This window comes from Bidens hawaiensis, unplaced genomic scaffold (genome assembly GCF_021521415.1).
Source record: "Bidens hawaiensis isolate Kalapana, Puna unplaced genomic scaffold, B.hawaiensis_p1.1 tig00044618_1, whole genome shotgun sequence".
NCBI lineage: Eukaryota > Viridiplantae > Streptophyta > Magnoliopsida > Asterales > Asteraceae > Bidens > Bidens hawaiensis.
In genome coordinates, this window is record NW_027497911.1 from 79,027 (window position 1) to 94,351 (window position 15,325).

The following is a 15,325-nucleotide window of genomic DNA, read 5'->3' on the forward strand; positions in this document are numbered from 1 at the left end:
TTTCCATTGTGTTTTACCGTTGACTTTTCGGCGAAATTTCCGAAGACTTTTCCGGCAAGGTGGTGGCGGTGGGCGGTGGTGGTTGTCGGAGATGAGTGAAAATTTAAGTGGATTTTTAAGATTAATTAAGTGAGTTTTCAGTATTAAGATAGTAGACTAAAATACCCTCCTTCCTAGCCTTCTTAGGAAAATCAAACTTTTTGTTTGAACCCAACTCTATTAATATTATTATTATTAATTATATAAATAGTAAAAGAAAAGCTAGAACGTAAAAACGCAAATATACCCTTGACTTAACGAAAAAATTCAAAGGAGTTAAGGATTTGGACGTAATTGGCAAGCAATGGGAAACCTCGATGGTCCAACTGCAAAAAAAAAACAAAAAAAAACTTTTTGAACGAAAGTCGCATAATTAACCAAACCTAAAGGACGAATTTGTCACTTTACTCTGATTGTTTACATACTTTTTAAAACACTTTGCCTAGGCAAAACTAGGTTCGGTCAAACTAGGTTTGCCCTAGGCAGTATAGGGATTTCTTAATGTAAATGATTTTGTGTATGTTTGAAAAAACTAGTTGGTGGCTGTTAGTTGGAAGCTGGTGGCTGAAAGCTGGTAGTTATTAGTTGTAGCTTTTTAGATATATTTAGGTGTTTAGCAGAGTAGATGGAGCTTTTAATAAAACTAGTTGGTGCATGATTCACCTGATGACAATGCACACATAACCCGAATGTAAACGTGTAATTCGTACAAAGGCAGTACGCATGTAACCAATGACGAAAATCAAGAAGGAAAGCGGAAATATACAGTAATTTTAAATAGATAACTTTTTAAATCAATCTGTTTTGATCCGAACCTCGTTCCGACCCGACACTATTCTAACCTAAAACATGTTTTGACTTTACCCCCTTCGACTCAAAACCGTACCGACACGAACCGAACTAAATTAACCTTTTTTGTATCGACTCGTTCTGACCCTAATTTGGTCTTACACATAACCCGAGTTCGCCTGACTCGACTTGTTGATGATCCTAACCGGTAATTACGTAATATGTTAATTTTATGATAAAGAGCATAAATTGATCGTTTTTATGATGTAATTTTTTAATATATTAACGTTTGAAAATGTTATATTTCCTCTTAAAAAGTCTTTGAATAATGGTTAAATGTGTAAACTATTATATAAATTAACAATAGTTGATGAAAGTTCATGTACCAAACTTGTAACTTTCAAATATTTAAGCTTCTAGATTTTGTTTTAAAGCTAGTAATAGTAGCGTTCAAATATGGAGTTTTTTCTCATAATCTAAAAGATTCTTAAAAGTTTGAAGTTATAAGCTCTTTACCAAACATCCCCTTAAACACATTCATTTGTTATATATCCTGGAAATATGTGATATAACTGAAACGTTTTGATCTATTTATAAGTGTTTGTTTGTAGTAGGTTTAACCCGACTAACCCGAACCTTAATAGGGTTGAGTTGCATGTTAGTTTTTTTTTGTTTTTAAAAACCCGAATAACCCGATCCAATTACCCCGATACCCGATCGATTTGACCTGATTAGACCCCGACTTGCAAATAAAAAACCAGCCTTCAATGACTAGAACACAACTTATCCCATATTCTTTTATTTATTATTTCGATACATACCCCTCATCTTACTTAGCTATTGTTTATTTTTCAGAGGTAAAATGTCTGCAGTCTGTGGACCACATCTGCAGGCATCTGGAATAGAAGAGGTAGACCAAACCTCTGTAGTTTGCAGGGAGAAGTCTGTTTGTTTTTTAACGTCTACAGACTATTAAAATAAACTAAAAATTTTAAATAAGTTGAAATTAAATAAAAGTCACTCAATATATTTGTATGGTTCTACGTAACAAGCGTCTATTTTTTTTACTCAATATATTTGTGGTACTTTACTACACTCTTACAAGTTTAAAATCACCATCTTCATTTTTAAATCCGTTGAAATGTCTACACAAATTGAAAAAAAAAACGACTGTAACCAAATCGAAACCAAAAGTAACCGAAAAACCGAATGATTTGTATAAACCTATGACTTCGGTTTTGGTTTCGCCTAATAACTGAGTTGTGCTCAACCCTAATTTGAACAAACATAAACAAACTATTAAACTAACCAAACAGATATCCTTGGTCACGTTCGTTCATTTATCAAACGAACTAAAAAAACCTCCTATCAAATAGTTCACTCAACGTTCGGTTTCTTCACCACCCCCAACAAAACTGCAAGAATATTGACTTTATCATCTAATCCTTAGATGCAAAAACAAAACTTGCTTACATTAAAAAAGCAAAACACATAATAATAATAATAATAATAATAATAATAATAATAATAATAATAATAATAATAATAATAATAATAATAATAATTCCGATCAAATAGCTAGAAGTTTTAATAATATAATCTTCAAATTAAAATACTACACAACAATAATAATCAAATTCATTCAAAAACCACAAATCAAAAGATTCTCTACCAAATTGGTGAGCTGGATAGCGCTGACTATGTCATCGCTATGAGCCTTAACCGCCTTGAGTCAAGTAATACTGGCTTGAGTCATCACAAGATCAATGTCACGTGGCTCCACACCCGTCTCATCAACCTCCTCTTCCCTCTCAGCAGACTGAGCGGCGGCGGTGTGGAGATGTGTAGTGTTCGGCAGAATCGGAGGTGGAGGGGCAGGTCTATGTGGTGACGAGAGGTTAGGGTGGAAGGAGCTAGAGGTGGACAACAAAACCGGTTCCTGGAACCGGTTCGGCGGAACCGAACCGGAACCGAACCGGTTCCTACCCGTTTTTCGTAGGAACCGGTTCGGTTCCGTTTCAACCCGACGATCCGGGACCGGTTTGACATGTTTGGAGGTGGACCGGGTAGGAACCGGAACCGAACCGGAACCGGTTCTGGAACCGGTTCGACCGGAACCGGTTCGGAACCGGTTATAGCCGTTGGAGTGGTTCTAGCCGTTGGGAAACGGTTTTATGGCCGTTTTTTGACCGTTGGGGTCAAAAATGGCCGTTTTTTGGCTCCCCAAACACCCCACTACTAGTATAAATAGGTATTTAGTGTAATGGGTTCATCACAACACTCAAAACGCAAACCCGAATGCAAAAAAATACAAAAAAACGCTATTACAACGTTCTGAGTTCTCTAATCTCTTGTTTTCTCTTCTTCTATATTCATATTTGTTGTTATGGCTGCCTCACAATCATCGGTTGGTCAAGGTTCCACCGCCGGACCAAGTTTCGTTCGTATTGTACCTCATAATCGTAATCAAGAGATTTGGTGCAATTGGGATTTGGTTGAATTGAGTGACCATTCATTGAAGGCTCGGTGCAAGTTTTGTGGGATTTATTTAAACCCACTTTCGAATTCAAATTTGAAGAAACACATCGAAAGACCGTATTGCAGGGCGTTGAAACAGAACGTCGAGTCGCAACAAACGCAAATGGATAGTGAAGGCGGAATATTTACATACCAAATTGATCGAGTTCAAGATCGTATGGCGAAGTTTGTGATTCAAGAAGCTTTGCCGTTTAGCCACTTCGACAACCCTCGCTTAACCGCCATGATTCGAGATACGCTTCAACCACAATACACTCACGTAAGTCGTCATACTCTTAAACGTTATTGTTTAAAATTGTGGAAGAAGGCCAAAGAGGTACTAATTGCATATTTTGAAAATATAAATACGGGAATAAACTTAACTACTGATGTTTGGTCGGCTCCACATGGTCTACCCGAATCTTATCTTTGTGTCACCGCTCATTAGGTAGACCCGTCATCGTGGGAAATGATGAAACGCACCATTGCTTTCGAACTCTTTGAGTATCCACATACGGGAGATAATTTGTTTGAAATTTTAGATTATGTTATAAAAACTTATAAACTAGAAAATAAAATATTTTCAATTGCATTTGATAACGCGTCGAATAATACATCGGCGGTTGATAAATTAAAATTAAAATATACGCCGATTTGCAATGGTGTATTTTTTCACTCAAGGTGTGTTGCACATATCATTAATTTAATCGTGCAAGACGGACTTGCTTCGGATGAGGTTACATCGGTTATAAACGATTTTAGAGTAATGCTACATGAAGTTTTTAAGAAAAGTAAAAAAAGACAAATGGATTATAGAAAATTTTGTAAAGATACGGGAAGAAAAGCTTTAGGAGCTAATTGGGATGTACCTCATCGATGGAATTCCACTTGCATAATGTTTCAAAGTGCTTTGAAACAAAGAGACACTTTACAAATGTTTCATTCTAGTCTTGCCGAGAATGATTTGGCAATCCCCTTTTCAAATGAGAAATGGGAAATTATCAATGACTTATCGACTTTTCTTGAAGTTTTTAAAACATCAACTACGAAACTATCGGGAACGTATTATCCGACAAGTCCCTTGGTTATTTCGGAGTTATTTTTAATCGTTAACAATCTTAAAGAATTTGAAAATAAAAGTCCAATGTTTTCAAACATCATATTACCAATGAAGTTTAAATTAAAAAAATACTTTCTTGAATTGCCACCGATTTTTACTTGCGCCGCCGCTTTAAACCCAATGTTAAATGTTACGGGGGTTGAATGTGTGATAGACGAAATTTTTTCAGCCTTAGATATGCATGAAGTTGACCCAAACTTTTCAACAGAGGCACAAAATGATTTTAACTTGAATTTTAAATTTATGTATGACTTTTATATAAATAAATATGGGTCAAACATACACATGCCTACGCCGGGGGGGTCTTCATCAAGTTCAAGTGCTCCTAGAGTACGAGACCCCATGATTAGCCTTATGAACACCGTTCGCAACGTAACGGCTAAAAAACAAAGGGGTAACACCCCTTCAAGCGAACTAGGAAGGTATAGTGCATATGATTTCTCTACCGGTTTATCCGAAGAGGAATATGGCACTTTTGATGTTTTGGCTTGGTGGAAGGTAAAGGAAACCGAGTTTCCGATTCTTGCCACCATGGCCCGTGATTTACTAACCGCCCAAGCTTCTACGGTAGCTTCGGAATCTGCTTTTTCTCTTAGCGGCAGGGTAATATCGGTGAGAAGAACAAGACTGAATTCGGAGTCGGTGGAGATGTGCATTTGCTTGAAGGATCACTTGGACTCAATCGATCGGGTTCAACACGTAACCACTCTGGAAGACGAAACACCACTTGATGTTCGAGTGCACAACGAACAAGAAGGCGTTTCTACAAGTAATTCTGATGAATAAGTCGCCACTCAATAATTACGACGAACAAGAAGGCTTTTATAGAAATAATATGTCACAAAATATAAGTTTAATGTTTTGTTAGTTTGTTTTTGAATATTTTAAAACATGTAACCTTTTTTTTTGAACTTCTTAAAGTAAATAAAATGAATTTTATGTTAATTGTTTTTTTTATTTAACATGTTATACAAATACGAATCGTATAACACCGCTCTTGATTATAATTCAGCATTTGACTTGCGTAAGCCAAAAGACTATAATACATAGCAAACTCAACAAATGTAACACGATACAAAAGTAGCATGAGCCTCTTCAGAAATCAGAAGAACACAAATCATCACCTACACAAGCAGCGGAAACGAAAAACGAAAAAAAAAAAAATATTTTACACTGTAACCGGTTGGAACCGGTTACAGTGTAAGAACCGGTTTAGGAACCGGTCAGAACCGGTTCCACCGGTTCCGGGTCCGAGGGTTGGGGAACCGGTTCGGTTCCCTAACCGGTTCGACCATGGAACCGGTTTAAACAGTGATGTTGACTAATGGAACCGGTTCTGAACCGGTTCCGGTTCTGAACCGGTTCCGGTTCCTTTGACCAACCCGATTTGATCACCTATAGAAGGAGCTGTGTGTTTGAGAAGGGGTTGAATGAAATAAAAGATGAGAAGAGGTTGAAGATGTGGGAAGTGGTTTGTCCACGTCTGCGCCAAAAAAGTGGGCATGCAGACATTTTTTAATAAAATGCCTTCCGAAAAACAATCAATCTACAGACATAAACGTCTGTGCGTGGTGTGCGCGGTGCAAACGAAAAATGCGAGGAAGAGCTTCTCAGAGAAAACAACCCCCACCCCCAAGACCACCTTCACTTTTGTTCCTCTTCTCTTACAAACTGCATGTAGGATGGACATTTTCAAACTTTCAAGTTTCATATAAATATATAAAATATATAAATTGTAGCATCCAATCTCTTATAAAAAATCAATATTTATGTTCAGCTTAATTGGTTGTCCAATTGTCATTACGCCAAAATCGTGTTGATATTTAAGACAACATTCGTTGTGACTCGGAATCACTTCTCTTAAGTGAACATAACATAACAAAAATGTAGAATCTATGTTGTCACATAAACATTTGTAGGATACATCTCAATATCTCATTGATAAAAAAAATCATGTTTCACAAATACGAACATACCAGAAGGCAGAAGTTATAGTTGTAAGCACATGATTCTCCACTAGCAAATATGTCATATTTGAATCTTGCTTACCACTAATCTCATGTCGCCGCAACCTATCTGATCTCATGTCGCCGCAACCTATCTGATCTCACTGGTTAGCATAGTATTGCTTAAGTCCCCCATAAAAGTTTTCAATAGTAGGTTCTCATGATTTAAAAGTTACAAATCTTGTCCGATCGATTCTTACCATTTCAAAATAGCAAATACAATCATGGGCCCACAGAAACTGACCCACACGTAGATCACCTAAAAGCTGCTGACCCAAAATGTTAAGGTTACATACAACCTCTAGAAGTCATTTAGTACACAAGCAAAACACACAATGAACAAAAATTAACAAAGGCTGAGACCGACCTGCCGGACTCGAACCGACAGCCAAAAGGATTATATGGAATTGGACAAATCCTTTTTACTCTTCCGTTTGAGCTAAGGTCGGATCCAAAATACCATTAACCGCATTAAACTCATTGTTGGCTTGTTGCCATTTACCATATATAGGAAGATCCTTTTTTTCTTTTTTTCTTTTTTGTTTTAAATATCCACAAACGACAATTTCATTTGGATTAAACTTGTAAAAACATTAGTATCATTTCCAACTTGCACCTGCCACAATTTTTTGGACCAATAAATGGAGTAGTGGTCAACACATAAACAACTCATGAGAATCAATATATATATTATTGAACTAAAAAAAATTAATGAAAACCTAGCAACCCTTGTCTCATATTCAATTTTATGAGAAAAAAATCCTTATATCTTTTTATACATCGTTTATATATATGGTCCAACACAATTATCAAATAAAATTCACTGGGATGAGGTTATGTTAATATCAATAATTTTAGTTTAGCAAATCCTTTATTTTCCACAACCGATAATTAGCAGCAAATTAAAGTTAACAAAATCGAGGTTATCAGTCTAGATTCAACAACGTGCTAACATTAGATTTGAGGTTTACCGTAGATACTTTGTCGCATCAAATGAGAAACACGATTCGCTTGATATTTCTTTTGGTCCAAGTAGTGAAGTTGCTCGAGAAAATCGAAGGTACAATTTTAAGTAATCGTGTAAGCATATACGAGTGGTCACAAGCAATAAGTACATATATTTATTTGGTTCTTCTCGTTCTCTTTATTTTTTATTAAGCCACCCTAACTATATGTGATTCTATTTGATCTCTGCATTTGTCAAATGGTTTGGTTACTTTGCAAAGCGAATGCAATAAAAATATTTAAAAAAGAAAATGCAAGTTTAAGTGTGGAATCATACCAGACGGGTTGTAAATCACCACATTTGCCCGACTTGAGGTTGAAACCGATTTTACCCGTCTGCGCCTAAACCAATTAAAGAACACAAAACTATAAATTACCATCGCATTGCAATACTATCTCGGGCAAAAAGAATTTGCTCATTCTAGCATACGAGTGCATATATTTATATAGATATATATACAAACACACATACATATACACACACGTGTGTTTTTTGTCATACCCATTTAGGGTTTCTAACCGAAAACAGGCTTTTGGTTGCTAAAGATAAAGTATAGCACATGGGGGTTTTAAAAACAAACTTGTTTATTTGAAACGAGGCAAATTAACAAAAAAGAGAGCATACAGCGCCTAATATGATAAAGTTTGCAAACAGCGGTTTATTGTCTTGTTTTCATTATATAAAGCAAGCTAGTTATCCACATTTTCAGACACACATTAAATAGCTATATTCACACCCAAAGGCAATCCAATCAAAGAGACTAAAATAAAAATTCTATATTAATATGTTTTTGGAGTAAAAAATCCTAGGCATGTTTTATACAAGGGTATTTAAAATTGACCAATTTAATAGCTAACTGTTTACAAAATTGAAGGGGAGAAACTCATCTGCAACCGAGACAAGCTACAAGAATATGCACATGAATAGCTTCTTCATCACCAACAAACCTTGAGATGATTTCATGGGGTTAAAATGGTCATTTACGCAAGCATCCACAACAAACCCTAGGGGCGCTTTCTAAAAATAAAATTACCAATGTCCCAGATATTGAATTAGAACGGCATATCAACCTGCAACGTTCAACACATATATAGTTATACCAAAATAAACCATCACATCCATACATCGGACCCTTCTAGAATCCACTTTAGCATACCTCCATCACATCCTTGAATCATGTGAGCCCTTCTATATATTTCTGTGAAGAAACTAGCATGCCATGATATTGACCTACTTAATTCATAGATCCACGGCATCTACAATCAAAAAAGGCAAACTTTAAGACCGAGCCCTAAAAATCAAGACTTTATAAAAAGTATAAACAAACTTATAACCAGCATCGATTGTTTCATCTTACAGATACCAACAAAAAGGTCCGACTTAAAAACTAAGAGTGCAGCTTTTTTAGCCAACTGTGGACCATTAATCTAATAGAGTTAAAAGATTCTGAGGTTCAAACAAGAACCATCAGATAATTAGGAACCCCTAGATCATATTTCAAACAACAGAAAAGTTGAATAAAAAGAAAGCAAAACCAACCAACAAAATGCACATTTTGTGATTACCTCTTAGAGCCGCAGTTGCAGGGGATCTTGGTCTCTTCCAATGGGAACTTGTAATTGTAAGTAATTTCTTCTCCTGAAACTATATGTCTCTTTGCATAAATGAATATCTTTTTCTGACCATCAACGCTTATAACCTTTGTATAACAGTTAGGCTGCATGAAATATTTACGACCTTATAAACGCAATACTCAAATACAGCTTCACCTCACGCGTAGCGATCGACCGGAAGAGAGAGAGAGAGACTTACCTCACACGAATGGTTGATGAATCTAGCAATTCCACCACGCTTAGTAGCATCAACCTATATACACACAAAATGTAGCAGTACTTGCTGAGATACAATAAAATACTAAAAAATCCCTAAACTCTGAAATGAAAACTTTTAAAAGTGCAGATACTATTGATTAAAGATGTATCTTACCACATAACCATCATCCAATCTAAATAAATAACTGCTACCAATTCCCATCTTCTCATAATGTCGTTCACGAATATCAGAAATCTGAAAAAACGGAATAAAAAGTCAAAACTGAATCAAAAAGAAAAACAGGCACGCACTGAAGAACTTGGGAGAAGTTACAAAACTATGACAAAAGAACATATGCAGGGAAAAAAGACGAATAAAGAAAAAAATCACGCAAAAGAGGATTATTAGTACTAATGGGAAAATATGACGACAAAGCTTACACGTGAGCGGATGAGTTCACCAACATATTCAATAACAAAATCTTCTGCTTCAATCGGCTCGAGTGCAACAAGACCCCAATCGTGTATCTTACTTCGCTGAAAACGTAGGCGTTTTTTCCTTGCCTAAGAAAAAAACACAAATCAGTAACCAAAACTGACAACATCAATCAATTAACCAATGAACAGATCAATTTGCAGTTATGCATTACTCTTAACAGGTCAAAGGTCACCCAGAGTATAATTTTTTTAAATTTTTTATGCACAAAAGCAAAATCATAATCATAGTATAAACCAATGAAGTAAATCTTCTGTAAAAAAACTTGGCATGCTATTTGGGTCAACCCAAGTTTAACCAAAACATTTGTGTTCCGTATTAAGATAAAGCTTTCATCACCTTTAGCTGAGTAGCCTTTAGAAGATCTGCACCATCTGCAGCAGCAAGAAGGCTTCGAAGCTTGACCCTGTTTGTTCTAGCAGATAATCCCTTGACATTTGAAAGATGAGAAAATGCATTGACCTCTGGACCACTATTAGTATACTTTGCAGCATTAATAATATGAGATCCTCTAAAGCGTGCCCGTTCAGCAGGGCTTGCATGTGACGACCACTTACGCCATTGCCACCCACCAATTGAGCAACGTGCGCATCCAAGAGATATGGGGCCGGTTTTTAACTTCTTAGACTTGCTATTTTGAATCTTCTTAGCACCACCAATTGCTACTGGTCCAGTTGTATCATCAACATAATTCTTCCTTTTTAGTTTTCTTGCTTGAAGTGCTGTTAACAAAAAAACACAACTATCACCATACGCATATATATCAGACAATAACAAGGGGGTAGAGCTGCCAGGTATAGGCCTATAAATGAACCAAATGTTCAGCGAATCATTCCATGGGAAGTTCGTTTATGTTTGATTATTTAATAAACGAACAAACATGTACAAAAGTTTCGGATCATTTAATTAAATCAATATGAACAATTCTTAGCGAATGAATACGAACAAAAAAACTCGTTCGTTTGTCCATGTTCAATCATTTGTTCGGTTAAAGTTAAACAAACACAAACATGTTACGTTCGTGTTCGTTCAGTTCGTTTACAAGCCTAGCCAGATGGGTAACAGGGGTGTCAAAAAAGCAATTTTTTTGTCCAAATACTCAATAAAATATTAGTCTCAAATACGATCACAACATTATATTATACAACAATGCTTGAAATCTTAATAATAAAGTATCCAAAAAATTCTATACATTAGTAATACACATTAAACGGCCCTCAACCAGTTTCTTTTTAACCTTCCTTTTCATTTGACCCGGTAGAGATAAAAATGACCCGATTGACCCGAATATTAGCAAAAGGTGTTGCATTTTACGCCACCTAAAACAAGAAATTTACATACGAAAAGAAGCATAAACTTACATTTTGCAACATTTGAATTGCCAGCACGAACTTTCTGGCTCCCAAGATCATAAGCATCAACAGTAAAATCTGGATCGGTATCTTTGCTCGATTCTACATCATTTTACATATGTCATTACCCGCATATAACTAACTGAATGGCCAATTATAGCGCCGACAGGTGATGAAAATTAAATAATATGAACTACCTTGACGTGCAGTGGAAACCTTCACAGATTTCTGGTACATCACATTATTGGATGACGGCTGAGCTCCATTATAGTTAGAATCAATAAACTGTTTAGTTGAACGATACTTTAATGCAGCTACATTACTATACTCAACTAGGCTTTCAGCTGCCTCACGTGCAGTTAATAAATCCCGTGTCCTTGAAGTCTCAACCAATTGTCCAGCTTTAAGTTGACCAGATAAAGATGCAGACTTTTTCTTACTGGATTTCCTTGTGTGGAAATAAGTATAATTTACATTGCCAAAAGATGGTTCTAAAGGTCCAGTGCTTTGACTTTCAGTTTGACCATTCCTTGAGTGCTCCTTGTATTTGTCAAATGCAGGCTGGAACTCTACAGTCTTCTTCCTTCTTTTACTTCCTCTTCCCTGAAAGAAAGAATAAAAATTTTATTCCAGATGCAGTGTGGAAGAAAACATAACTTATGACCAAAACGCTGATTTTTTTATAAACAAATAGTGCGCCAGATATTAAAATATATCATCTCAGTAATAATCTATCTCTCGAGTAAAACTATTTAGAAGATTTCTTCATTAGAAATACACTTTCAGTCTTTCACTCCTTTAACCAATAGATCCGACTCCTTTCACCCATTAAAAACAAACCTTTAAATCAAAGTAAATTTAAGCCAATAACCTACCATGTTTGTATCTAGACTTTTGTGCTTCTTTGAAGAATGGTCCGATACATTAGATTTATTAATAGTATCCTTCAAAAATATAGATACACACTCCTTAAGCACAATGTCATGCAATTTCTGTCGACAAGCTGCCAAGATAACATAGATCCCAATCTTAGGAATAGACGAAATTGCCCTTGAAGGACGAAATAGAGGTGCTTGAGGAACTATGATTCTAAAATTCTCCTTAGACACAATTGATTGTGGATTACATTTATTCTGAACAGCATCTTCATGTGCATATACTTTCATGAAAGCATCTGCAAACCAATTAGATGAAGGCATCCTAAATACAGAGATGCTTTGTTGATATGATTTTGTTTGTGAGCATTTGGAAACGTCAAATTGATTTGTATGACTTCGATGAGCTCGGGAGTCAGCAGTAACCTGCAAAGATTAAATATGTGATTGATACAAACAGATTAAGAGGATAAAACACAGAGTAAAACAGATCTTTAATAAAATAACTTTAACCTCTATTGTTTGAGCTTTTCTTTTAGCCTTAACAACTCTCTTCACTTCCTTATCAACAAGGTTTTCAATAAAATGATCCAAAGACATCCTTGCAGATGAATGGATGTAATTATCTACACCTTTAATTATGTGTTCCAGGTCACCTTTTGAAGTAACTTCTTCATGCATTGCAGTTACTTCAAACCCAGGAGGGTAATCTTCCTTAGAAAATGAAAATTCTTGTTCAAGCTGCACATTTTTAAATCTATATTGGATACAGAATTGAATATATATATATATATACACACACAAAAAAAAGCACACAAACATCAAACTACAACTTACATCTTCAACAGGTATTCCCTCGGTCAACTCAACGACAGCGTTATGGCTTGACCACATTTTTTCCTTCCTCCAAATAGATACTTGATCTGCTACTGAATCATAGATGACAGCATTCCAGAAAACTTGCATGCATGAGTCAAATAGCTTTTTAGAAAAGTCAATGTATACTTTCTCTAAGCTTCCAACAAATCTCTTGTTTCTAGAAGATTCCAGAGGTTTTAACGGGGGCGTTTGTTTGTGAACACCTTGAAATGCCACTCCTTCACTCCCAGAACAGTCATCGAACTCCTGGTTTATATCATACTGTTCAGATTAAACTTACAGCCAAACATATCATGTAACATTTGAATGCAAGCACACGCCTAATTACCGTTATGTCATCCAATGAGCAGGTTTTGACCATCTGCTTCGACTCTTCAAGCTTGAGAAGCTTCTCAGCTTTTATTGCAGTCACACGCTCGGTTATTACGTGGCTTATTATTTCATCCAACATCAGCTTTCTTGTTGCTCTCATAATTCCAGAATGCAACTGAGAGCAGACCTCCTCAGAAATATTGTGCATAAAATCAGTTAAAGAGTCGGTTTCTTCGTAATTAGGATTAGCTTTAGAAACACTTTCATGTTGAGATGTAATCCAAGAGCTTATCACAGACTGTAAATTTGAGGGCGCTACTTTATCCTCGGAATGATATACCTGCAAAACATCAAATACTAAAAATCATGTGCCGTTTACATGCGAATTTGTCAATGATAATTATTACTAGTTATCATTAGGGTTTAGATGTGTTTAGCTCATGAGCCCGAGTTCGATTTCTCTAGGGTTTCTAATTTCTTTCCTTTACATACTGATGGCTGGCTCCATTCAGATATTAATCCAATCTTTTTTGCAGCTATCTCCCCAGTAAGTTTACAAGATATGCTCAAAATGACTAACGAAGATATGTACAGCAAAAACTAAGACCTTCCAAACCTCAACCTACCATCACCGAGCCTTTGAGATGTCCGTAGTGAAGCCAAGAATGAAGTTCCAGAAGAGAATGTGGGCCATGTTTCTTTCCCTTATCATCTTCAAAGAACCAGCATGACTCTTCAGTTGACTGAAGACTCAAATTTAACACATAAGAAAGTGTTAACCGACTAATATTAATAAAAAAAATGTTTCATAATTAAAAAACTAGAATGTTTTATCCTAGCAATACTACCATTGATGGAAATGAAAAAGTCGAGTTAGCTGCTTCAGATTCTGGTATCTGCTGAGTGAAGATAGAAACTGCATCGGTACTAACTTCCCCTTTCTTAGAATCCAAGTCCCCATGAATATTTTTATCATTTGAACCAGATGCAGAAGAACTTAAAAAAACAAAGCCTGTAGCAACATGTTCAGGAAACTGCTGAAAGTATTTTAACGGCACAGGATTACCCAAATTTCCATGCAAAACCGGATACACGGGAAGGTCCTCAGGCAAGTATTTAGTAGATAAACCCTCAAACAGTTGCTCCTGTATGTAGGGCCCACAATACTGCCCTTGTTCATTAACATACATCCAGCCGCTCACATATGCAGGCTGCGAATACCCAACATATTTTACGTCCACCGCATCTTTACCGCCATTTGCTTGACCCTTTGCCTCCATTGCAGGCTGCATATCACCTAGTAAACAAAACTTATATATATTATAATAATAATTCTCTCTGTAATTAAGTAAAACTTTTAATACATATTAAAAAGACTGAATCACACTTGATATACATATCTGTAAATTAAGATTGAAACCCTAATTTTGGTTCTACAATAATAACATAGAAGCAATTGATAGTTCAAAAAATATAGATATAGGGGTATTAATATTATGATGATGAATACATACTAAAAACTGTAATCAACTAGAAAACACGGCCAGCAAACCTCCGTGCAAGAAAAAAAGAATCGAATAATGAATTGGGTAGACATAGAAAGAGGTACCTCCTTCAATAGATCAACCGGTTTCCGAGTAGATTCAATCGGTGAGTTAACTCAGATCAGAACGTTGACGGATCGGATCGAGATAAGGTAGGTCATCCAGCGTTGTTGTCGGTGAATGTACGTACGGGGTGATGATGAAAACAACGTTACCACGTTTATTGTGTGTTTTAAGTCCACCCCAATTAAATGCCCTAATGTAATGTTTGTGTTGTGTAAATACAAGAATAGATTTCCCTATATGGATAACAATAACTAAGTTTTTATCTACGCGTCGATATTTTAGAATAAAACGAAGCTCGTGTTTGGTGGTTGCTTCTGTCATGACCTTCCGGCTCCAAGATCCGCTGAACAGAGAAAGGTAAATCGAGTATTTTTCATTAATGGTGATACGATATGCAAGTATGTTAAAATGTTAAACGGTAACCAAAATGCATGGCGCTTTTTGTACAAGTCTGATTGTTTACGCGCTGTGTGGAATTTTTTGGTCAGTTATGGAAAAAATAATGGAATGTGT

General features: G+C 36.0%; 1 protein-coding gene across 2 annotated transcripts; it reads right to left on the minus strand.

Annotated features, from left to right (window-relative positions):
- Positions 1-8,233: 8,233 nt before the first annotated feature.
- LOC143595063 (histone-lysine N-methyltransferase ATXR7-like) lies at positions 8,234-14,999 on the minus strand. 2 transcript variants are annotated; one of them, XM_077074203.1, is made up of 17 exons: positions 14,812-14,999; positions 14,051-14,499; positions 13,829-13,945; positions 13,219-13,542; positions 12,849-13,136; positions 12,525-12,752; positions 12,012-12,437; positions 11,334-11,739; positions 11,146-11,238; positions 10,124-10,506; positions 9,730-9,852; positions 9,464-9,544; positions 9,290-9,343; positions 9,043-9,194; positions 8,634-8,733; positions 8,511-8,547; positions 8,234-8,424 (listed from the first exon to the last, which is right to left on the minus strand). In XM_077074203.1, the coding sequence occupies exons 2-15, from the start codon at positions 14,492-14,494 to the stop codon at positions 8,712-8,714; spliced, it is 3,141 nt and encodes a 1,046-aa protein (XP_076930318.1). In that variant the 5' UTR covers positions 14,495-14,499; positions 14,812-14,999; the 3' UTR covers positions 8,234-8,424; positions 8,511-8,547; positions 8,634-8,711. The 2 variants fall into 2 exon arrangements, with proteins under 2 accessions (XP_076930318.1, XP_076930317.1); XM_077074202.1 differs by having other exon boundaries at positions 8,234-8,547.
- Positions 15,000-15,325: the final 326 nt, after the last annotated feature.

Bases quoted from the DNA above. Each gene is read 5' to 3' on its own strand.
- LOC143595063 (XM_077074203.1), bottom strand. From the start codon at position 14,494: ATGCAGCCTGCAATGGAGGCAAAGGGTCAAGCAAATGGCGGTAAAGAT. The intron at 13,946-14,050 runs GTAGTATTGCTA...TTGAGTCTTCAG, and splicing joins CTTTTTCATTTCCATCAATG to TCAACTGAAGAGTCATGCTG. The intron at 9,344-9,463 runs GTAAGATACATC...GTGTGTATATAG, and splicing joins GATTGGATGATGGTTATGTG to GTTGATGCTACTAAGCGTGG.